A 26,489-nucleotide genomic window follows, 5' to 3' on the forward strand; every position below is an offset into this window, starting at 1 on the left:
TAGGTCTTTCAGTGCTCTGTCAAACTCTCCACGCAGTATCATATCTCCTATTTCATCTTCATCTACATTCTCTTTTCTTTCTATAATATTGTCCTCTAGAACATCGCCCTTGTATAGACCCTCTCTATATTCCTTCCACCTTTCTGCTTTCCCTTCTTTGCTTAGAACTGGGTTTCCATCTGAGCTCTTGATATTCATACAAGTGGTTCTGTTTTCTCCAAAGGTCTCTTTAATTTTCCTGTAGGCTGTATCTATCTTACGCCTAGTGATATGTGCCTCTACATCCTTACATTTGTCCTCTAGCCATCCCTGCTTAGCCATTTTGTAGTTTTGTCGATTTCATTTTTGAGACGTTTGTATTCCTTTTTGCCTGTTTCACTAACTGCATTTTTATATTTTCTCCTTTCATCAATTACATTCAGTGTCTCTTTATTTACCCAATCTTTTTACCTACTTGATCCTCTGCTTCCTTCACTATTTCGTCTCCCAAAAAAACCCATTCTTCTTCTACTGTATTTCTTTGCCCCATTCTTGTCAATCGTTTCCTAATGCTCTCCCTGAAGCTCTATACAACCTATGGTTCTTTCAGTTTATCCAGGTCCCATTTCCTCAAATTCTCACCTTTTTGCAGTTTCTTCAGTTTTAACCTACAGTTCATAGCCAATAGATTGTAGTCAGAGTCCACATCTGCCCCTGGAAATGTCTTACAATTTAAAACCTGGTTCCTGAATCTCTGTCTTACCAATATATAATCTATCTGATACCTTTTAGTATCTCCAGGATTCTTCCAGGTATACAACCTTCTTTTATGAATCTTGAACCAAGTGTTAGCTATGATTAAGTTATGCTCTGTGCAAAATTCTACCAGGCGGCTTCCTCTTTCATTTCTTCCCCCCAAACCATATTCACCTACTACGGTTCCTTCTCTCCCTTTTCCTACTATCAAATTCCAGTCACCCATGACTATTAAATTTTCGCCTCCGTTCACTATCTGAATAATTTATTTTATCTCATCATACATTTCATCAATCTCTTCGTCATCTACGGAGTTAGTTGGCATATAAACTTGTACTACTGTGGTAGGCGTGGGCTTCGTATCTATCTTGGCCACAATAATGCGTTCACTATGCTGTTTGTAGTAGCTTACCCGCATTCCTATTTTCCTATTTATTATTAAACCAACTCCTGCATTATCCCTATTTGGTTTTGTATTTATAATCCTGTATTCATCTGACCAGAAGGCTTGATCCTCCTGCCACCGAACTTCCCTAATTCCCGCTATATCTAACTTTAACCTACTCATTTCCCTTTTTAAATTTTCTAACCTACTTGCCCGATTAAGGGCAGAGTATAGAGAAGGATAATAAGGTATAGCAAGGTATAATAAAGTATAGTGCAACGGGAACTACTGTTGCTGAAACGTAAGTGGACAAGTATCATTGTATTAGTTTAGTGGTTCGGTAAATAGCTGTGGAAGCCTTTAAATACTTTTACGATGTATGAATTTTGTTGCTTTAGTAATGATCTGGTAAGTTAAGCGGCACTTTCAACTTTTTCTATAGTTTTTTTTTTTCACTAGCGAAGTACACTTTGTTAACTTTTCCCAAAGATGTTCGGCAACCAGTATTGATATTCTGTGTAGACTCTTTGAGTTAAGTCTCTCTGAGACACTTCAGGATAGCGTGATTACCTTTGGCGAGTTCCACAGCCTTGCAGCCACTCAGATACCTGACGGTTAGTCGGACCATGCTTGCGAAGAAGTTTAAAGCTCACTTTGTTCTTGGAAGTCGAGCGATGAGTTGTGGCAGTTCAGAGACGGCAGCAGCAGTTCGGAGAATTGTGAAACCGTTTTAGTTATTTTCAGTGGTTGCTAAGAAGCAAGGTTGTGGATCAGCTGATTAGTGTGATATGGCACGATTTACTTTGCAATCGTTTTGCGTTATAATCTCATGAGATCGTTTTATAGTCGTTCAGGGTCCAGATTGAATTCACCCAAAAGTTTGACGATGATGGCCGTTGTGGGGGACAGCCTGGACTTGGTTTTCAGGCGGTTTCCTACATTCGACTACATGAATACCAGGTTGATACCCATGTACAGTGGATAATATTAGCCGCAAATAGACGGGGTTCAGAAGAGCCATCTCCCTTAGTGTGAGGGGGAGGTGGAGGCATGTAGCCACTCAATACCACTAACAGATTAACACGCCGATATGGGATAAAGGCCAGAAAAATAAGAAATCTTAAACTGGGAATTTTACTAGGAACTGCGAACGTGCTACCTTGCTCGAAATCCTCTTGATAGTCTCTCATACAAATACGAATCTTATACAACGATTTATAAAATTCAGTAATACACGCCATAGTGTCTTCTTGTTCGCCTGCATACTTTGCAGGCGTTTGACAACTGCTCTCCGAGAAGCTGAGAAGTTATGTAGAATTAGTCGGTATTTAAACAGTCATAGACCACCACACGTGCCCCTGATTACAAAGTGTCACCAGGGAATAGCCAGCGTTAGCAGATGACCCAAATAGTTCCGAATGGACTCATCAGCGTTTTAGTGGCACATCCGCTGAGGAACACAGTCACACTGCCCAAACATAGTCGGCGAAAGGTCCCTGCTATGCGCTACTGACTTAGTAACAACGGGTAATTAGTTTTTTAATGTGCTATTTTAGAATTCTTATCTGTTTTAACACAGGTCGCATGCATATTTGACATGTACGATAAGAGAGACAGCTATGCGTGAATCATACGCAGCTTTGCTTTCTCGAGCATATCCTGGCGTTCATGTTGGTCAAATATAACACGTTAGCTGTGGTTCATTACAATGATCCAGCTGAGCGCAATCTGCGACCATTGTTCAAGTGGGATATGTTAGACTCTCAGATTAAGGAAACGGAGAACAAAGAGCGACCCATGACCTCTCGTGAAATACCTGTGTCGGAGCCGCTGTCAGTGAAACCTTGCCACTACCGCTGTTGAAGTATCTGAGTGGTGGGGTACTCGTGCGAGACAGCGAGAATTAACTTTATATCATCTTGGTCACTACCTGTCTCCTCTCGGTTTTGGAATTAATTCCTTGCATTAATTCATGAAATTGATAGTTAAAAACTCTTCGAAGTCCAAGTGGCCCTCAGCCAACTAGTCATTTTAGTACTGTATTACCTTTCGCATTTATTACATGCCTTGTTCTAGTATGGTGTGTTTCTATACATGTAATGATTCGTTAATTAACGTGCCAAAACGTTCCTTTGTGAGAGTCCACTTGCTTGGTCGCTTATCGGCCGCGTATTCCGTAACTGCTTGGGAATTGATTACGTTCAAATATGTGGTGTATCGCAACTTCCTGGGGAGTAACCACGTGTTGGTTAGTGACGCCGCGCGGGATTAGCAGAGCGGTCTAAGGCGCTGCAGTCATGGACTGTGCGGCTGGTCCCAGCGGAGTTTCGAGTCCTCCCTCGGGCATGGGTGTGTGTGTTTGTCCGTAGGATAATTTAGCTTAAGTAGTGTGTAAGCTCAGGGACTGACGATCTTAGCAGTTAAGTCCCATTAGATTTCGCACGCATTTGAACATTTGGTTAGTGAGCCCAAAGTCGTATGTATTATCAGGTATTGACTGAGTCCAGAATCCGTGTGGCTGTGCCGAAATAAGAATGCTCTCTCGTAAGGCGTCGGAAGTTATGGTTATTTGAGTCAGCGTCAACGAACATTTTTTGTCAACTGCAGGAATCTGAGATCTTCGGGGCGATGTGAATCCAGCATGGTCTGAGGGGTCGCCTTATATTATTATTTACAATTTCTGTTGCTAAATCAACTTTATGAAAACAGAATCTAAACGGAAAACTGACTTCGTGATTTTTGGTTTGAGATCTCCTTTGTTCTTGAATGCTTTGTTCTGGAATGAAAAATGTGATGGTTGTGATGAACACTTGTGCCTTTAGTTTAAAGTAATTTGATTATTAACTGTGCTGCGTGCGAATATTGCACTTGTATTATTAACCGGGACAGAAGATTTGTTTCGCACTAGTTCATCACGTGCCGTCTACGTCTGCAACTTCTAAACCTTTTTCTTAAAATGGACCTTCTGTGAAGATTTAGTAAAGAAATACTTAGATCAAATGAGACAGTATCCTAGTGACCACGTCGTCAGGACTTATTTAGTCCACAGCACGATTACTGATTACAAGGTGTTGCACAGCAGGGCTCTATTTCAGCTTTATGGTTCGGTGTGAAGCACACTGCAGTGAAGATAAAAGGTAAGTGCCAGTCGCCCGCTAACTCCAAAGGGCTGCTGGAAAGTTTAAAGTGTCGTTAGTACACAGAAAAATAGAGTAGACGATATTGTTTTCTTCAATGCTGTAAGAAACGCTATCCGTGTGTGCATTTTTATTTTAAAAATAGTAAGTTAGTTCTGTTGCGTTTAAATATTCATTACAGTCAGATGTATATTCAGTATCAGTCAGTTGCGTTTGTATATTCATTATTAGTCCGCTGAGTCTGTATATTTCTTATTAGCCTAAAGCGACTGCTGGTTAATTATCAATCGATTACATTTGTATATTCTACATTAGTCACATGCGCGTAAATACTCTATCGTTAGTCAGATGTGCGTAAATGTCACTGTTAAAGCTGCTCTTAAAGATTAACTTTGTTTTAAAAAAGTAAAAAATCAATTACAGTCATGTTTTCTACACAACTGCAATCTCATAATCTTTCAACGGTTGTACAGGGTCTAGAAGGCCTTGATGAGCGCCATTTCTGGTAGCTACTTACTGAGCACTGCTCGAACAGATAGGTGTGTCCAACAGTGGATAGTGGTCAACTGTGGGCAAATACCAGGGAGCACATCAAGAGATCAATGGCAGCGAATTACCCCGTAGCAGTGAAGTATGTGCTCCGCGCCTTGTTCAGAAGACACAGCTGATCTCAGTGTAAGAAAAATGGTTCAAATGGCTCTGAGCACTATGGGACTTAACATCTGAGGTCATCAGTCCCCTAGAACTTAGAACTACTTAAACCTAACTAACCTAAGGACATCACATACAACCATTCCCGAGGCAGGATTCGAACCTGCGACCGTAGCGGTCGCGCCGTTCCAGACTGAAGCGCCTAGAACCGCTCGGCCACACCGGCCGGCTCAGTGTAAGAGTATGAGGCACTAAACGTCTCTGTGTGAAGAGTGGTGACGCCTTATGGCACGTTATATACGTTAATACTGCCGCAAATGACAACATTGCTTTCTTATGGAGTGGGCTACCCTTTACGTCACGTACACTGTTACAAAGACTGCTAGCAAGTTAGTAATGGGAAAGGACGCGAGGAGTTGTGTAGGCCGATGACGAATATGACCTCCATATTTAATTCTTTCACCACTGAGGGCGCCTCTTTGTATACCTACAGCCTCTTGACAGATTTACATCAGTGTCTTTGAGATGAGTCTCCGAGAGAAAAACATATTAGTTTCGCCTATAGTAACAGTCTGTTCCTGCACGCGGATTCTAGACCCTTTCACGTTCCACGGAAATATATGAGGCATTTTAATGGTGTGTTTCTTTCTCTCTATTTTCCAACACGGTGATATACACAAAAAAATCCATGGTGATTTAGTTTTTTGGTTTCATGCTTTCTTCTGGCAAAGTTGGTATTTCATATTATTTTCAAAATGATTCATAAGACCTGCCGGAGGAAACTGGTATCAAGTTATAGTTTTTGACCAGATTTTCTTGATCCTTCATTCTTGAGTGGATACACGCATCTCTCACTTGTTTGAACACGATAATGATGTGTATAGTTTACTTTGGCAGGGTCGTTCCCGTTATCATAATTAGTTCCGTCACTTCCCATTCGTGGCGCACACTCAACTACTTTCTTTGCGTATACGCATGGACATGAGATGTTTTTCTCCGTTTTTGATGAAACGGTCTCTGACACTATAGTTATTTTTGTCGCAATCTTCTTCTGAGTAGAGCCAAATGAAGTCGTGCATGCCGTTGGGTGTATTACTTCACACGCTCAATACCGTCCGTTCAGCATGCACGCCTGGTATTACTTTTTATTTTAGGGCCACTGTAATTACGGTCCAACACTGCACTGTCGCCTTCGAAATTGGCGCTTGATCGTATTCAGGATCTGCACCACGTGACACCAATGTGCACAAGTTGCCCACCGTTTGCGCTCAAGGACTCCATTAGGATGGTGGAATAGGGTGCACAGAGATAAAAGCTACATAATCGCTTGCCTGCAGTAATTTCATCAGGTTGAAGAGTGCCAAAGTGGTTGTTTAACGAAATAAATTGCTCAAAAAATCATTTTGCAACGAATGTAATAAAAATCCTGATGAAGCTCATGTAGATAATTTTAATGTGAAATAAATAGAAAACAACCAAAATAAAGATTTTTCGAAAGCGAGTACACTTGTGAATTCAAAATCTGTCAGTGGGTTATATTCAAAATCACGTGCTCGAGCCCATGCACTTTAACATGCTTGGATCCTCCTTGATATGTTGCCCACAATATAACAGATATGTTTCTAAACGAGCCTGTCCCACTCACTGACGGCAACCCTCCTGAGGTTATTCGATTAGATAACAACAAATTGCGAGTTTCAAATGGCCTCAAGTATGCTCATTCGGGTCTACGTCAGCAGATATGGCAGACCATTGAATTCAGTTGATTCCTCATTCCAGAACGAAGATGATCACTAGGTGGGCATGACGTTCTCGTGCGTTATCGTCTTGAAAGGAAAACCCATCGCGAAATATTGACTGTAGGATCCGACAGTAGGTTGGACGATTCTGCCCCTACATTGTAAAGCCTCAAATTACCCTCGACAGTGAAGAAAAGTGTCAGAAAAAGTGCTTACGTGATAACGGTCAAAAATGTGACTGATCTGTATCGTCACTGAACCCAGGGCTGCAACTATACCTGGTCGAATCCGCACTCTGTTACGACAATAATCAAAAGCCAGATATGTCCTGCACCTGTAGGTGACAAGAGCCCAAAGTAATTGATCAATATTCCGTTTCAAGTGTTCTCACGCCCATCTCATTCGCTCACCACATTGCTGAGGGTTTGCTCGTAAAGGAGACAAAGAGGACAAAGTGATCGTGTGGAGGAGGCTCCGAACTGTCTGGGCCAACACAGTCCTCTTAGTTTCCTCTAAATATGTGGCGTACTGTTCTGTTGCCTTCTCCTCGTGAGAATCGATAATTCAAAGACAAAAATCATTACATATTGTTGATAGTGGGTGATCACGGCGAGGTAGATCTTCTCTGTTTTGCACTCTCGGCAGCGAATGAATATTCTAATGACGTCGCTATGGTGCACTCCAATTCAGCGGGGAACTTCGCTTTCTGACAACCCTTCCTACTACAATACGCTAAAATGTAATATTGAAACGGCTCTTCGCTTACGGAATGAACGGTGTACACTAGCTGTATTGTCCCAGACTCAGCAGGGGCACTGTTCTTAGCCATCGAGAAAGCCTTCGATCGTCTCTGGCGCAATTGCCTCTTGTACTAACTTAGCGACGTTGGTTTCCCTGACGTACTTGTAGGTCTCATACACTCATATCTCACCAACAGATACTTCAACACTGACGTTCGGGGAAAACAGTCAACACGACACAGTATACAAGCTGGAGTACCCCAAGCCAGTATCCTGAGGCCCCTCTTGTTTAACTTCTGCATAAACAATCTACCAACTGCACAAAACACAGTGGTTGCCATCTACGCGGATGTCAACGCAATCCTAGCGCAAGACTGGAAGTCATCAAACATCAACTCACGACTAAAGACTGCACTTTCAACTGCCGAACCTTGGTTGGAACGATGGCGGGTTAAAATAAAAGTCGGCATGTGGGAGGCAATGCTGTTCACACGTAGACCGAAATAAATGCACAGGCACTAACAGTGCCAACAAGTAACACTTCACACACGCCCAACACGTCTCCTTGAGAAAGTGAGGTACATAGATGTCTAGCTGGACCGGAAACTAACAAGGGGGTGGGGGGGGGACCACATACAATACGCGGCCAACCGATCACACACGAGGCTCAAACAACTTTACACAATTCTCAACAGGCAAACTATACTGAATACGGGGGTGTCGAGGTCCATATAAGTGACACTGATTAGACCGTTGATGACGTATGTATCTCCAGTCTGGGGATTTGCAGCTCCAACACCCCTGTGCTACCTGCAAATCATACAGAAGAAGATACTACTATCATAAGCCATTCTCCACGATACAAACACACCGTGGTCATTCACAATGAATATCGCCTAGATACTTTGTAGGAGGTATTCAAAAAACACGTCACATGCTATACATGAACTCCAGACTCTCGAGAAACCCCTTCATACCGAATCTGGGAAACTACGACCGCGATCATAAGTGGAAGCACAATCGTCCAAATACAATCCTTATTGGGACACATAACCACCAATGGCAAGCCAAGGCTCACAAACAACGCAAAAATGGCTAACCCCTGCATCACAGCGTAGCTGACTTACACCGTCTGATTAATCACACAGCCACTCAACCGGCCACAGCAGGGAAGCAAAATCTTGCTCACTAAACACAAACAGAACCCACACAACCTCTTACAATGTGTGATCGATTCTGTGGCTAATCGAATAGTAATATGACGACTATCGCTTTTACAAATACGCAGACACTGCAGCCGGCCCAGGAGACATCATCGGTGCCCAACCCAGCAGTATCTCACGTCATTTCTGATTGACACTCTTATGGCGAATCCAACGTATGACACTAGCACCGAGTATTGCACGATATCCAAACACTAACTAACCTTACCCTCCCATGATCTGTCGCAGATAGCAAGAAAATCCGCTAATGCTCTTACTACCCGTCCTGGCTGTCGCAGAGGTTTTTTCCCTTGGCGCTTGCCTTGGCACTCTTTTCACTCTGCCCTCAAACCCGCTACTATTCATCGCTTTTCGTCCACTTTTCCTTCTGCCCTTAAACCCACTACTATTCATCGCTCTTCGTCCACTTTTCCCTCTGCCCTTAAACCCGCTACTATTCATTGCTCTTCGTCCACTTTTCCCTCTGCCCTTAAACCCACTACTATTCATCGCTCTTCGTCCACTTTTCCCTCTGCCCTTAAACCCGCTACTATTTATCGCTCTTTGTCCACTTTTCCCTCTGCCCTTAAACCCAATACTATTCATCGCTTTTCGTCCACTTTCCCCTCTGCCCTCAAACCCGCTACTGTTCATCGCTTTTCGCCCACTTCTATCACCCCGATGGGCCTGTGTTAGTGGGTAATCCTATCCAGAAGCATAGGTAACATCAGGCACCACATCCCGTAAACTCCTCGATTTGCAACTAAGAATACGGAGCTGGCAGTACAGCTATTCAGATGGTCTCCAAGGCGGTGTGGGCCTGGAGGGGCTGCACCCTTTAAAAGGTCGCTCTACTGATCTGTAGTTAGAATGCATTTTTATTTCCATCTCCATTATACAAGGTGGCTATAGTTAAACTTTCGGCACTTGAGCTAGTGTAGACAGAGAATTACTTCCTGTATAGGTTTCTAACATTATAGGAATGATGTTCAGACTGTGCACTGCACTATTTGCATTGTTAGTAGTGTTTGTCTCATGATATTAACAGAATCTTTCGTCGGTTCTTGGTAGAAAAACATTATAATAAATGAAGAGCACCAGCTTGCTTTTGTTCTACAATATTGTAGAACAAAAACAAACTGGTGCTCTTCATTTATTTGTGTCATGACTTGCCGTTAGGCGCTGATACTGGTATGCCGACGCAGAGTTGAAACTAGAGTTATAAAACTACCGCAGGCTACCATAGACTACCATAAGTAATCATAGGCTACGGTAGTTCTCCTAGTACCTGTACTTTAGGTGTGTTGCCAACCTATCTGGCGTTACCTCATCCCAAACGCTTTCTTTGTCTTTGCGATCGGTGTCTTACGAAACCCCCTAGAATCCGGAAGCAATGAACTGTCTAGAAGCTGTCTGACGATATGTAACGCGCAGTGTAACCTACGGAACATTATTATTGTACACACTTGTCCTCCTGTATGTTGCTTAAGAACAAAGAGAATTTATAGGAAAATTGAAATTGATGAAGTTCAGTTCAGGTTTCATACGGAAATTATTGATTTGTAATGTGAAACGGAGGGATATTATAATGAAAACAAAAAAGCAATACACATTTATCATATAGCGCTAGAAAACGCAATTTCTTCAAAAAAGGGTAAATTAAAAAAAGAACAGCAAAACAAAAACATATAAAACATCTCTTCAATACTTCGTCGAGCTTATATAAAACATGTTCCTTTTATTCATAAACTACTTTTGCACTTATTAATAGTAACAGGAAACTCTTGCCTTTGAAGATGAAGAACATTCTGTCAAGTACAAAATAACAATAGTTATATAGATTTTTTTAATGTTTGTGCATCTAAACTGTACTTGCATCGAAAGTAAGCTTTGGTTACATAAAAGAGCAGAAGCTACGTGATCAACTAAGTTTTATTACTGATAAATTACTTGTAAATGCAGTGCATGCTTTGTAAGGACATAAAACATAATGGACAAAAACTGAACGGTTTGTGATTCTAATTATGTGCGAAACAGACAAACAAAAAACAAAGAAAACTTTCAAATAACTTCCGGGAATTCAGCCAGGTAACACTTTCAGCGACCGCCAATATTTCGGCGGGAGAACACCCCGCCATTTTCAAGGCAAACTGAAACGGACAGGCGGCGTACATGCAAATTTCGACAGCTACGAAGTTTAAACACCGATACATTTCCTCCCCGTAGAGGTAAACAATGTGAGACCTGAGTTTCTCCTGGCGTATACAACTTTCAAATAACTTCCGGGCATTCAGCCAGGTAACACTTTCAGCGACCGCCGAAATATCGGCGGTCGCTGAAAGTGTTACCTGGCTGAATTCCCGGAAGTTATTTGAAAGTTGTATACGCCAGGAGAAACTCAGGTCTCACAAAAAACAAAGAAGTGTCGAATCCAAGTTTCTCTCTCACACATTCAATTATGTTTCTTTCTCTACCAATGCTGCCAGTACTAACGGTAATTCTACGATTTACTACTTCATTTACGGAGTGTACTAAAACGACCAAACCGTAGTTTTGGTAGAGCGCAACTCTGTATGATACTGAGAGGTGGCATGAGCCCCCTCTCATATTTCTATCTTACTCTGAGTAATTCGATTTTCCTCTCTAATTGCATGCGGTGAAAAGTTGCTATTCCTTCACACGCGGAATTCCCACGCAGCGTCTCTCGTCACCTGGGTGGTCCGGCGACAGGCGGGTTCTGCTGAGCTTGAAAGGGTTAAGCCGATGGGTGTGAGGGATTCGAGTGGATGCTTTCCAGACGCCAACATTGTCATAAGAGCGGGAGCGACACGCCCACAGGGGCCTGAAGGAGCGGCTGGACTAGAGATTCCGTTACTTCGCAGAAACTTAGTGAAAACAGTTTATGGCGGGCTACCAGCGAGGCGTGGGAATGACTTGTGTTCCCAGGCGGTCATGGCGGGCAAATTCCCGCGTTTTCTGCAAAATCGTAACTTTGATTGGCTTGCTCAGGGCATAGCTCCGTGACGTAGCAAAATCGGCGCAGATATTGGCCCAAGAATCTCCATTGGTGGAGTGGTAGTGCTTCGGCAATAGAGTGGAATTTTCCGCCGGTTTTTCGAGTTGCTGATTGGAACGTTTAACCACGGCAACTGTCGTGGGGGCGGGAATGTTCGGTGTTCGGTTTGTACGGGTGCTCTTGAGGTAGTCGGCTCTCGCCTTTCCATCGGGGTAGGTTACAAGACTGAGCTCTCGCTGCTCTGGACAGTCTGCCTTCCGTTGGCTCTCTAATATACTTTCATTTAATTGTAACTGTTTGACGAAGTTGCTGAAGTTTCGACTTCAACGTAACTTTCCGGGTACAGTTGGCAATTGAGCGTTTTGCATACAAGCGGCCTATGTTGTCTGTCTTGAGCAGTTTTGGGTAAAGTTTACTGTATCAGAGTTATTGTGTGACTTCGCTTGTTAAAATCAATCACTGTACCGTCAGTGGTTGTGTGGCGAGCCTTCTTCGTCTCCCTCAGAGGCGCATTTGTATTGATAGGAAGTCTTTAGTCTGGAACAACCAGACCAGGACAATTTGTTTCGGGCTATACTCGCGACATTATCATCACCACGACGGGACGTCGAAGCAACCAGCCATCGCTTCCGGTACGCCAGATGGTGTCCTTGCAGTTAAGAAGACAGCTTGGTAATGTATGTCTGCAGCACCGGCAGATTAGGGAATTTGCTCTGTGATAATCAGAGCTCAGCAGAGCACGCCTGTTCCCGTCTTTTCTTAAGTGGTTCTGTCTTGGATGTTCATTGCCTGAGTTGCCACTACTGTAGCAGCAATTAATGTTGGGTTGGCTGGGTGTTTTCTCTTAAGACTTGAGTTTCAAGCAAGTGGCTCCACATACCACTTGGTCATAAATATCACAATCTAGTTTATGGACAACCTCACCTTTACATTTATTTGAGTATCCAATTTTGATGTATTGTAAATGTTTCATGTGTTTTGTTTACTATTTTGAGTTTAGTCATAATAAATCAAATTGTTATTTTGGACAGAACTTTCATTCTGTTAATCGGTAGAGCAACCCTTTCATTTCTCACTACGTTAATGAAACTTTCCTTTATCTAATTAATTTCTATCACATTAAATTATTGCAGGTGCCAAACTTTTTTTCTACTCCACTTCCAGGGTCGATTACAGTCAGTTCGCGTTTCTTCTTAATCCACATGCAACAGCAAAAGTCGGAGATAGAAAAAGGTGGTGGGGGCTTAGAGCATCATTTCCATACGAAGATTCTAGAAGAATTTAGTGTTAAATACACTGCTAGCCCCGGCACCTCGCAATACAAAAGAATCAGTATATATTACAGTTGCAGACAGCCGACATGGGTCTGGAGGAGGTGATCAGAGCGAAACAACAGCAACAGCGCTGCTGTCCTTCGCAAGTATCGAATCGTTAAAGGAATACGGAGGGGTCCTCTTTCCGCACCGATGTTGAAGAACGTGACATGGATGTTCGAATAAACTGGAGATTTGCGAACAGCTCCAGGGAGTACCGACGACCAGTTGCGCCAGAAATTGTTAAAGATACTGTTGTGATGACTGGGAATGCTGGACGCAGTGTGCGATTTTCAAGCAGTGCAAGAGTTGTTCCACGACGGCTGAACTTTCCATGGTCCATCGTTCGAAAAGTGCTGCGAACAATTGTGGTATGGTATCCATACATACTTCACATGCAAATAGTTGTCGTATTGGGCAACGTTTGTAACCTGGAATGTAAACTTGGTACACAAGTAAAAAATGTTACCCTCTCATGCGAAAATTAAAATGTGTTAATTTCAGTGGTTCGTTGGTTATTTCTTTTCCGCGTGTCCTTACAAATGTTTCCATAAAGATTCATTTCCTACGATCACTTTTCCTGGAAGGCACTCTCAATTAGCAAAAGTTTAATTGTAACCACCCTGTACATTCGGTTGTACGTAGCGCGATGCCGCGGTGGTCTCGCGGTTCTAGGCGCGCAGTCCGGAACCGCGCGACTGCTATGGTCGCAGGTTCAAATCTTGCCTCGGGCATGGATGTGTGTGATGTCCTTAGGTTAGTTAGGTTTAAGTACTTCTAAGTTCTAGGGGACTGATGACCACAGCTGTTAAGTCCCATAGTGCTCAGAGCCATTTGAACCATTTTTTTGTACGTAGCGATTGAGAAGGAGGTTTCTGATCAATAAAACACAAACTATGCAATTCACAAGGTTGGTGCAAAGCCTTTCCTGATCAGTTTGTTATGCTCAATGGAACCCGAGATTCGTCCGTACTGCCGAGGATGGTTCGCCCTGACTTAAGTTTCTAAAGTAGAGGTCGACTGTTGTACGCAATGACGCCACACTTTATTAACTTTTCAATCAATAATGCAGACTGAGATTTCAGTCATCATGGTAATATTAACCACATATGTAGCTGTCACTGCACGGGAGGTTGAACCGTAATTCGTGGGGCGTTGTATGGAGAGGGAAGAAGGGAGTAGCCACGAAGGGCAGGAATATGGAGGGAATGGAAGAGGAAACGAGAACTCGAGGTTGATCTCAGCCCCTTGGCGACAATTATCTATTGTTGACATAACGTCAGAGCAGAGCTTCAAGTGTGTTTGTCTGCTGCACGCGCTCGTCAGTGTCTGGAATGTCACGCGCAGCAAGGACACAATCTTTCCATTGTCTTCGGCGCGAAATATACTAGCGTTTGACAAGGAGACGTTTTACTCTGACGAGTTTTGCTTCATTTTAAACAGTAGAGATGGCTGAGTATACGTGAAATGCCACGCACGAGAGCAAAACTGTCGCCCAGAAGTCACGTTTGTAGGTGAGGCTGCTAACGCACCCTTGTGCGGTGGCGCTATACTCGGAGGGAACCAGTTCGAATTCAGGTGGTGGACGAAATGTTCATCTCTAGTGACTGGCCGCCGAGGAGATGAAAGGTAATGGCTTTTTGATCACCAAACTTTGCGCCAAAGTACTGTGTTAAATTCCAAACCTCTCCCGACTATCTCGTGGCATGAGGCCATGTGGGCAATAAAACAGGGTCCAGAATTCCACCCGTTTGCTTTGATCCATGACGTTATATTTCTCGTCAAGAGGATAGTTTAGACGATTTACTGAGATTAACACAGATTACATTTAACAACAGGCCGATTACATTCTTCAAAATGGCTACCACAAGATAGACAATTACAGTCGAAAACACACATAAAAAATATGTGAAATATATGAATCACCTACCAAAAACCAATATAAAAAAAACACATGCTATTGGAATAGGAATTTTCATTTGATCTATATAACTCTAATGAAGGAAACGATATCAGACACACCCCACAAAACGACGACATAATGTGAAAGTAACATACACAAATTCCTCCAGAATAAACGGGAAGAAAATATTTAAAAAAAATACACAAGCGTATGCTGGATCTATGTAACCCAAACGAAGACAGTTGCACCAGACACACTGCGCCCACCGAAAAAAAAAGAAAAACATAATCGAGAAATGGCACTCTCGAATGCCCTTAAAATAAGCCGAAAAAAACAACTGAATTCAAATATATCGCTTGACCTATGTAACTACAACGAAAACAGGGGTACCAGACACCCACTCACAAAACAACGACGTAATCGAAAAATAACACACACAAATTCCTCCAGAATAAACCCAAAGAAAATGTGTAAAAAACTGAAATCGCAATACAGATTCAACTAAACCATTACGACAGACCTGATCATAAGAGCGAGCAACCGGTAACAACAACACGACCCTTCTATGAAAGATTGGTTTCATATACGCAGCACGTCAACGACATCACATTCCGTAAAAACAACAAAATATTCGTAAAAAAAACAAAAACGCTAAATAATGTTATTACTAATTTCACTTACGTACATTTGAGCTATGCCCTTAGATTCTCAGCTCAACAAACTTACCACATTACAAAAACAGCCAAATAATTTTGAGAATCAACATTCTAATTATTATCACTAATCGTGTCACTCGCAATAATGTAACTTCTGCATTTAAATTTCTGTAAAATACAGAAAAAACTGCCAGGAAAAAAATAATCGCTACTAGTTTCTTTATCGACAATTTAAACTGTGCTCTCGGTTCCACACAATCCACACCGTCGTATAGCACGATAGATTTGGAATAAACAGCGTAGTTTACATCGTCACGGATTACTCTAATAAAACAATGACAGGTCACATTTAATAATAGGCCGCTTATATCCTTCGCAACGTAAACTCCTGACGTCACACAGATGTCGCGTGTCTGAGCAGACGGATGGAATAGGACCGGACCTTGCTCTTGATCTGGGGATGTTAAGATCGGCAGTTCCGTTGGTGCCATTTGAGAGGCGAGATCAACGGATCGTCAACAGGTTTCGTTACCTCCTTTCTCTCTCTCTCTCTCTCTCTCTATCTCGCTCTCTCATCGTCATCAGTAACATATACTTAACGCTAAACTGTATAAGCACTTATTGTCAGTAACATTGGACAAGTACATTTAAGACACAAAAGCATCATTTCTCGAAGGAATTATGCCAATAGGACTAAGTCCGAATAAAGAAATCATTTTAACTAAGCGGGTGAAATACGCCTCGGGGGTCTCCGAGTCAATGACGTCACACGACTTCGACTCTTCTCTCACCATCTCCCAAACATTTTCCAGTTTTTTGACAACTGAACGCTTGGTGTAATGGTCTGGCGCTTCGTTTTGGATCGCGTACTATGTATGGTGCTCCAGATAACATATACTTACCGTATCCGATACATGAGGAGAGATGAAGAGCCAATGCAATATCCGTACGTCAAGGTATACAAGTATTTCCTTTTAACATGACAACGATCGTCTAGTATTGCATTAAATGTTCAGTGCTACAGCTTCCGTGGCCTGCTCGTCCACGTGAATTATTGTCAATTCACAAAGGCTGTTGCTGCTCGTGGACGCCAATGTAAAATACGTGGCGCAATCGAGGCACTCGCGGCGATCGTTGTCCTGTGGGACACACCCAGCATCCAGTGTGAAGGGTAACTGGGAATCTCCGCCACGGTCGGATGCTCCGGGCCACTTACTATCACTGCATGCTTGCGGAACGTCTCACTACTGGACTTCTTCCGCTGTTCTCACAGTGAGCTACGACTTGCTAAGTGGTCGCCAACTGGTACATTTGTATGTGTTCTCTCTGATGACTATCTTCTTCCAGGTATTGAATTGGACGTTGATGGCCCTCCTGTTACCTCGTCTTCGACGGCGTACGCATTCTAATGAATCTTCAAGTGAGCATTATACTATCATTTGTACTGAACAATAACAGGTCTCTCAAATTCAGACGGAATATCACGCAACTGAAATACTAATCCGGACATAAGCTGCCTTTTCTCAAAGATGCACTAAAGTGTGTCATCGCATGTGCCAGAGGTGTAGGGTTTCTTGTTGCAAGGAGTGCCTGATATAGCTAATGCAGATTTTTTTTTTTTTTTTTTTTTTTTTTTTGCATGAAATACTTAACTGTGTGATACACAGATTCGATTTTAGCTGAGATGCAAACTAAATTCTATTCTTTTATTATAGTTTCTACTGTTGTTGCAATTTGGCTCCGAACAGCAATTACAGAAAATGACTTCCAAAGCATTGATTTTTCAAAAAATTAAAATATTGTAAACCTTATTTATTCAAGATGACAGAGAAGTAATTGAATTCAGGACAATAACATGAACTAATGTATCACACACATAAATATATGTAGAAAAGAGGTACATATTCACTGAACTTTAATTACAGCATTAAAATAAAGTGATAAAACTAGAATGTCTATAGGCATTAGAATCTCTACGGAAAAGTAAGAAAACGGAAATTTTATGGATTTAAAAGAAAGAGAAGATTCGAATAAAAAGATCTGGACAACCAAAAGAAATTAATCAATTCAAAAGGACTAAGAATTAACAAGGGTATCAAGAATTGTCCACTTCGATATAACCCTGTTTTGACTAAGAAAATGGCTCTGAGCACTATGGGACTTAACATCAGTCCCCTAGAACGTAGAATTACTTAAACCTAATTAACCTGATGACATCACACACATCCATGTCCGAGACAGGATTCAGACCTGCGACCGTAGCAGTCGCGCGGTTCCAGATTGCAGCTCCTAGAACCTCTCGTCTACACCGGCTGACTAAAGAGACAGTTCTGTGTGTGTTACTGATCATACTGAATAGTTTTACGAAAACATCACTTTAGTGTGTATTAAGATATCCGACGTAATCCGAGGACGATAAAAAGTGACAGTCATCGTATTGGAAAAAATTAAGACTGTATCTCAGGGCCGTAACTAGATGAAAGATCCAAAAAATAGTAGAGAATAAGAGTGTTCGAATGAAGTAATATTATTAGAGTCGGAAGTTATAATACAAGCGGATCGTTATGTGGCAGGGAGAACAAAAGGTTTAATAATAATACTTATAAGGTAATTACGGTAAAAGAATACAAACTAAAATACGATAAAAGTTAAACTGTTAACTGTATATTAATTTTTACTGATAATACTGTCAGTTTTGTGATTTTATTAACTCCAACTTCGGTGTAGAACTTACGCACTTGTACGTACCCTCTGTGATGTGGTGAAGATTAGAGAGCGGTCAGGTCGGTTTCCAATGGTTCAAGAGACGTGAAAATCTTATAAATCGAATGAAACAGAACAAATGAGGACGAGAGTACTGAAGGAATATTGCAGTTGTACTCTTTATATGGTGTGACGTAGATGTATATCAGATCGTTATCGTTTCATTCTGGAGCAAATTTACCTTTGAGTGAAGAGTAAAGAAGACAGAAAGAGAAAAACAATTAAATATATTGTTGTACAGCACAGTTTAATTGGCTTCGTTTACTAACAAACATCTACGTTTTTTTTGGTTAAATCTTGTTATCTTACAAAACAGTTCGAGCATTACAGCAAACCGAGCGAGTTGGCGCAGTGGTTAGACACTGGACTCGCATTCGGGAGGACGACGGTTCAATCCCGCGTCCGGCCATCCTGATTTAGGTTTTCCGTGATTTCCCTAAATCATTCCAGGCAAATGCCGGGATGGTTCCTCTGAAAGGGCACGGCCGACTTCCTTCCCTAATCCGATGAGACCGAAGACCACGCTGTCTGGTCTCCTTCCCCAACCAACCCAACCCATTACAGCAATCAGTGGCACTGAAAAAATTATAGTGCAGCAAATCGCCTGAGTGTCTTAATTTGGGAGTATCTGTTATGAGAAATACCTTAAGAAAGCAGTTGTCGTGAGTAAAGAAACAATTTGAAGCTTCTTCAGATAATACTCTAAAATTTAAGAAAATTACAGCGTTTGATAAAAGGCAATATCCTGACTGACTGACTAATCATCGCCCAGCCCAAACCTCAAGGCAAACAAGCATTTTTCGAAATTCCAATCATAAGGGAGTGAAATACTGCATGAAGGTTTTTTAAAAAAATGTCGCCATTAAGACAATTTTCAAGCTAGAACTACGAAAATTCGTATTTGGTTTCTCAGTCATAAATAAATAAATACGTGTTTCAGGATTTTTGGAAATTTAATGCTATGGGGGTGAAAGCTTTTTTTGAAAATATATCATTAATAATGAACTATTTAAGTATTTTCGAAGCTACATCTATGAACACTGATATTTGACTTTTTTTGCAACCTAAGTCCTCAGTTATTTGCTGGATATATTCTAATCTTTGTCTTCGTCTATATTTTTTGCTCTCTACAGCTCCCTCTAGTACAATGGAAGTCATTCCCTGATGTCTCAACAGATGTCCTATCATTCTGCTCCTTCTTCCCGTCATTGTGTTCCACATATTCCTTTCCTCTCCGATTCTGAGCAGAACCTCCTAGTTCCTTACCTTATCAGTCCACCTAATTTTCAACATACGTCTGTAGCATCACATCTCAAATGCTTCGATTCCTTCTGTTCCTGTTTTCCCACAGTCCATGTTTCACTACCATATAATGCCGTGCTCCAAACGTACATTCTCAGAAACTTCTTCCTCAAATTAAGGCCTATGTTTGATACTAGTAGACTTCTCTTGGCCAAGAACGCCCTTTTTGCCAGTACTAACCCGCTTTAGATGTCCTCCTTGGTACGTCCGTCATTGGCTATTTTGCTGCCTAGGTAGCAGAAGTCCTTAATTTCATGCACTTCGTGGTCACCAGTCCTGAATTAAGTTTCTCACTATTTTCATTTTTGCTATTTTTCATTACTTTCATCTTTATTCGATTTATTGTCAGTCCATATTATGTACTCATTACACTGTTCATTCCCTTCAGCAGATCATGTAATTCTTCTTCACTTTCACCTTGAATTTTAATTGCACTCCTGAACCTTTCTTTTATTTCCCTCATTGCATCTTCGATGTTAAGATTGAACAGTGGGGGCGAAAGACTACATCTCTGCCTTACGGCCTTTTCAATACGAGCACTTCGTTCTTGGTGTCCACTATTATTATTTCCTCTTGGCTCATGTACATATTGTATATTGCCCTTCTCTCTTAAAAGCTTACCCTTATTTTTCCCATAAGCTCGAAGAACTTGCACTATTTTCATTGTCAACGCATTTTCCAGGTCGACAGATCCTATGAACGTGTCCCGGTTAAAAATTAAAAAAAAGTGTGTTTCAGTGTTTTTCGAAATTGAACCCCTAAGGGGGTGAAATAAGAGTCGAAAATTTAAAAAAAATATTTAGTTACATTAAAACATTTTTAAAGCTAAATTTATGAGAACTGGTATTTCATTTCTCGATTAGATAAAAGAAAAATTTTATAGGCGATGAAAGTTGCTATGAAAATAACTCTACAAGAACGCAAAAGTCATTGTTAACAAAACTTGGACTCCAGCTTCCAAAATCCCTTTTTGCTCTTAAATGCATTTGGGAAAGATCAAGCTTCTAATGGCCTTAATTAGCGTGAAAAGCTTAGATGTTACAATTTGTGAACAATAAAAAATTCGATTAAATAAAAACAAGAAAACAAAAATCTCTGCGGTCCATACAGTCTACGCGAACGAAGCAGCGGGCGCAAAGCTAGTGTTGTGATATAGCTGAAACCTGAAGACACTTAAATTAGACAATTTCATTGGAGAAGAAGAAAGTGGTTAGTAGTTACACCGAGTGGCACCTTTCCCAGTTGTTGTTACGGATTTGTCACCTACAGCTGCGTTAGCAAAATTATCATATATTAGCACAAAGCGCTGAGAGACAATATCGGAATAATGCACTCCACTCTAATGAACGCACTGTTAGTTTTAGAATACGGGCTTCCAACTTCCGTATGGCGGCGGTAACTCTATGCTTATTTTCCATGCACAAGAGATGAAACCGAACCCAGCAATGTGGACCAAATTGAATGCTTCTGTATTATTGGGCTTCTTCCTCATCTAGTGAAAACTTACTTACAATGACATGATCAAGGGATTCTTGGGAACAGTTTTAACATGCCATACGTACTGAAATTATTTCAGCTGAAGGTAGTAACTGGTATTCCCTCTGACAACAATGCTCAATTAAATAATAAAATTAGGTTTCAGTTATAATACAGGACCTCGAAGCAATCCATACTCATAATGATGTTTCTAAAACTAATAAATTGGTTGTAAGCCTGTTCTACATTCCGTGATTGTGTACGACTGCTCTATTCAAATTACGAGCAAAAGCGGGCATCGTGACCATGGAACTACTCAGAACTAGATACACTACACACAGTGATTCAAAAAGAATGAACAGATTTCGATAGTTTATTACAGACACACTATAAAAGACAGCAACACAGTGCGCTTATTACAGGATAGAGGAAGATTCAAAGTTTTATGTTCACACTGATGCTACACTATATATTCAATATAAGCAACATGCTTTGCTCGAGTAACGCCGAAACGGTAGTCCATTTCTCTCCGCGCATGAATCAACAGATCCCCGCCCATCTGGTGGACTTCAGAGGGCACCGTCTGAACGCATCTCGGATAAGCTCGACAGTTTCATCAGATGTGCGTGGCCGACCAGTGCTCTTCCCTTTACATATGTAAACAACTTCCAGGAATTTTGTATGCTAGTAATAAATCTGGTTGTGGAGAGGCAGCTTCTTGCTGAATAGACGGCGGAAAGCACGTTGTACTTGATCAGTGGATTGACTTTGCGCAAATTCCAACACACCCAAGATGATTTCTCTTGTAGCGTAGTCGCACGTTCCTACAAAGAAACAATAGCGCAGCTGTGTCAAAACTATGAACCTTCCTCTATCCGGAGACATGCACAATGTGTTTCTATCTTTTAAAGCTTGTCTGTAAGAAATAACTGAAATCTGTTCTTTCCTTTTGAATCAACCGGTAGTTCTGCTCGATGATGACAATTATTGTACTCAGTGAATCACTGCTGCTCTAACACCTCCGAAAAGCTTCAGGTGAACGAGATGAGAAATCGCATTGTACATAAATTCATGGAATCGCTGATAACGAACTTTTTTATTTTCGCTTGGATGGAATCACATGATGGAATTACCTGTAACGACGTTATTGGCCACATGACCAAAGAAAACCTATCCTGACCAAAGACGTTGTTACAGTTAGGGAATATAACTCGTACTGAAACTCAAAGTACGGATTATAAACGTCTTTAGTTAGGAGGCATGACAGAAGGCTGTGAATTTCAACAGAAATTGACAAAAATACACAGATGCAATAGCTATTTAATTATTTACCCGAAGGTGATTCAGTCCACGAAACACCAGTCACAAGCTCGTTCTCAGCCTTGCTTATTTAGTATCTAAACTTAAATTCAATCACTACCGTTTTCGCCAGCATCTGCACTTCGTAGAGATTCGTTTTTGTTTTTATGGAGAAAATGACGATGCAAGACATCTTTACCTTGAGCGTAGCGAGCGACATGAAATTATGGCAGTTTTGTAACGCGAACTTGTGAAGTTTGGTCGTTCGGTGCCAGCCTTTGTAGCTTCTTTATTAGCAACGCAGGGTCACAGAACTTACAAAGAGCTCTTCACGTATGCTGTCGCTATTGACTCCGGCAGAAATACGAATGTAATAATAACGGAGAAAACAATCAATTCCGTCAGATAGTGATGAAAGACAAGAAGCTTCAAGCAACAGTCTACATTAGTTGCTACATGCCGCTGAAAATTACCCTCCTGTTAATAGAGGGCACAGGAGTTTCAGTGTCCGGTCACGTTCTCCTTCTTGTGAGCATGGCGACTGAGTATGCACAACAGTAGCTTACTTACCGTTTCCCGAGGCCTGGCTGAATGTGTGGTCGGCCTTTTGGCACATGGTCCCGTTGCCCTTGCAGACGCCGCACGGATCGTCGGCAGCATCGGAGTCGAGCACCCAGTCGCAGCCCACGTGCTACACAGGAGACAGCCAATAACAGGCTACAGAACCAGCGCTGTAGCATTTGTCACATTAGACACCACATTTATGCGTGTGGCTTTACGAGCTGCTGTAACTTGTAGGATACAGATCATTAAAGCAACCATAACGATGAGAGAAAACGATGTTAACAGTGTACCTAAAAACTAAGGTCAAATGTTACCGAGTCCATCAGCTGTTTTGCTACTCGTTCCACAAAAGAAACCATCTGCAATTTACCTAACACCAAACTGCATTTGTGAGCAACATCTGATCGATGGCTCAATGATGCCTTGTGTGCGCGGATTAGCGAAACAGTTTAGTTCACATATCATTATTCTATGCCCTCTTATTATCTCCTCCTTATCTATTCAGTAGCTTTCCTCTATATATCGTACTTTTTTCCCACTCTTTACATACACCCTTTTTGTTTTCTTTGAGCAGGTGTTCATACGGCAATGGCTGAAACGTGAAATCGAACCCTCCTGTCCGAGCTAAAATGCTGCTGCACGTAGAAAATGCTTGATATTTCCTACAGACTGAATGTGTAATGGATAATTTCTTCCTACATATCGATGTAATTTTCATCAGACGCGGTATAACGTGACGTGTCTCAAGTCTCAATGAAACACTAGCCAGAAATTGGCTCATTTTACGAGAGTTACTGTAGCCGATGTTGGGACCAAGTTACATAGGGAGGGCATGGGGATAAATCGTCATCAGCTATTGTCACAGAGATATGTTTATGTGCTCACGAAATTAACTTATAATTGTAACAAAACGGTTTGGTCGACCTATTGTTTAAAAGTAGAATGGATCGTGTATGTGTTGACCTAAACTCCTCTTGTATGAACTTTTGTTATTTAAATCTAGTAATTAAGAAATGATGTGAGTTTCAATCATAACGGAACCAATACAGTGGATTTGATTTACTGATCGACTCCTATATTGACCCTACGTTCTTCCCCAAACTCAAAACACTTCGTTACCTATGGAAATTAATAATACTATACTTCACGGATATTATGTCTGGTTACCCGCTGTCGTTTACCACGGTTACTGAGAGATAAATGCTTTCAAACAACTAAAAGTTCAATAGGATGTGGCTCCACATTTCCAATATAGACATAAACAAGTAGCAAAAGATAAACAACGAAACACATGTTCCTCAGCAATCAGTTTGTTTACTACTCTGGCGACAGCTATTGGCCAGTCAGAAATAAGACAGAAATTATAGTAGCTTCTCACACACGTTGAGTAATGGCTAACTAAGATATCATAATCTCAGATTTGGTAGAAATTACAATGACGAAAATTATAATAAGACAATTTTGGAAATTGCTTTAAATAGCTTAGAACAGTTATCGACATTACTACAAAATTTACCAACAAGATTGACACAACTGATAGTGAAAGTATGTTAGCTTCGTTAGAGGCGGAAACAGTAGTGGTTTACACATATAACTTTAAATTTATTGCAAAGGAAGTCAGACTTCTATTTTAAATAGAGAAACATTAGTACGTAAGTTAATGCCTGAGGGAGCTTGCTTTTGTATCATTTCATCACACAGAATCTCTCGGTTGGCTGGGTTTCTATTGTCTGTATTCCGAGGTACTGCACCAGAAATGACAGAAGGTGATGTTTTCCATCTACCTTGAAATGAAGCAACTGATTCCATGCTAATTATTCTTCCATTTTAGGTAGCATTCCTACTGTCTTCCTGTTTTACTCACTATCGAAACTTAGATGCCGTAGAGTTTCGGTACCCAACTGTGCACGGCTTGAACACGTTCCACATAACTGAACACTCAGGGGCACAATGGAGTCCACTGCCATATATGATATCGCCACGCTTTTATTTGAGGGCACTTCTTCACAATCCTCATACAGTCCATACTGATACCGCGTTCTCGCTGTTCCAACTGCAAGCATCTCTAGCACTTGCGAAAACGTCTTGGAGGATGCTCTCAGCCGTCACTGTTCATCGTCTACCTGCTGGTAACCACTGTCCACCGGAGTAGTAGAGCAACCTTCGTGTCACGTCACTCTGCATTGTTCCCAAATTCATTCAAGATGGCGCCGATAAATTCATTCAAGATGGCGGCGATGATGTCATCCAAGAAGGCGGCATGTACACTTGGCAACAGAGCATGACGTCATCCAACATGGTGGATTTTGGAGGGAAAATAGGCCAATTGTGCTACGTCCACAAACCTAACCTCCAGAAAAAATGGCGGGAAATCTGAATTTTGGCTGCAAATTTGAACTCCAACAAGATATAGCCTGCAAAACCTTACTTTTCTTTATTATTATTCATTATCATTTATTATCATTTATTATTATTATTATTATTATTGGCCTACCTCCACTAGAAAATTCGCGCCAAAATCAAATTCCAACACGATAATGTCTCGAAAACTGTACTTCTATTTTTTATTATTTATTATCATTTATTATTATTATTTATTCAAGATGTCCGATTTTCTCCACGAGAAAGTAATTTGCGTTACATCCATAACAAAAACCTATCACAAGTTCAAATACCAACACCATAATCGATGACACATACGAACTTTTGCGGTCACTTATCTTTCTTCACTGCTAACCTATCAAAATCGCGTCAAATAATAAAGTGGACTTATAGCAATCTAAGTCACTTCCTTTGATTTTGCAGAGGGAAAGGGACTAAAGTCTTTATTTCAAGCAGTACGGTCATCCCTTGTTCTCCAACACAATCAGTACACATCTTCGAGATCACAGCAATGCCCAATGCAGTCGCCACAACGACCGCACTCCAACTGAATTAGTTCAAATCGTCGCCACACCCTGGTCCCGCTGGCCAGCATGCGGGCTGTGGCCTACGGCAGTGACGTGAAGTGGTGCACTGGGGCCGGACCACGCTTGCCGCTGGACCGCTGATCGCTCCCATGTCGTAAACATGTTTTCGCTGGACACGCTGGAACTTGCCGAGGTTGACGTCACAATGGTCCCTTGTCCGTTCACCACCTGTATTCGTCGCCTCCGCAAGTTTCCCGCCAAAACTGTTTGCCTGGGAGTGGAATCACACACAAATGTCGGCCGTTCCGCTCAGCACGTGGTTCGACAAAGAATGCCCTGCCACACTTTTGGCGCGAAAGTTGATTTCCTGGGCACGTTCAAACCTGTCGAAGCCGACCGTTCGCCACACTACACGTGTCTTAGTGCGACCGACAACGCCGTGCTACACTTTTGGCGCCAAAGTTCGCTTAACAGCTGAATCCACCATGACTGTCACAAGGCCCCTCGCTAAGTTAATTCACTCTCTCTCGCGCCGCGCCGCCGCACCACTCACGTCCGACCACTTACTTTACACACCCTCAATCGCGCCCTCCATACAGGCAATGGACATAGTCTTCTGTAAATATCTAACACCCACATTGCGCATCTAACCTATCAATTACCTAAGTAATTAACTCGATTTCAATTTTAATCATATTA

General features: G+C 41.6%; 1 protein-coding gene across 1 annotated transcript in view; it reads right to left on the reverse strand.

Annotated features, from left to right (window-relative positions):
- LOC126413037 (A disintegrin and metalloproteinase with thrombospondin motifs 7-like) overlaps positions 1–26,489 on the reverse strand; it is a 427,824-nt gene that overhangs the window by 54,382 nt on the left and 346,953 nt on the right. The window contains exon 14 of the mRNA XM_050082931.1: positions 22,888–23,008. Within this exon, the coding sequence (XP_049938888.1) occupies positions 22,888–23,008 (121 nt within the window). The remainder of the gene's footprint in view (positions 1–22,887; positions 23,009–26,489) is intronic.

The sequence above is a fragment of the Schistocerca serialis genome, chromosome 7 (genome assembly GCF_023864345.2).
Source record: "Schistocerca serialis cubense isolate TAMUIC-IGC-003099 chromosome 7, iqSchSeri2.2, whole genome shotgun sequence".
NCBI lineage: Eukaryota > Metazoa > Arthropoda > Insecta > Orthoptera > Acrididae > Schistocerca > Schistocerca serialis.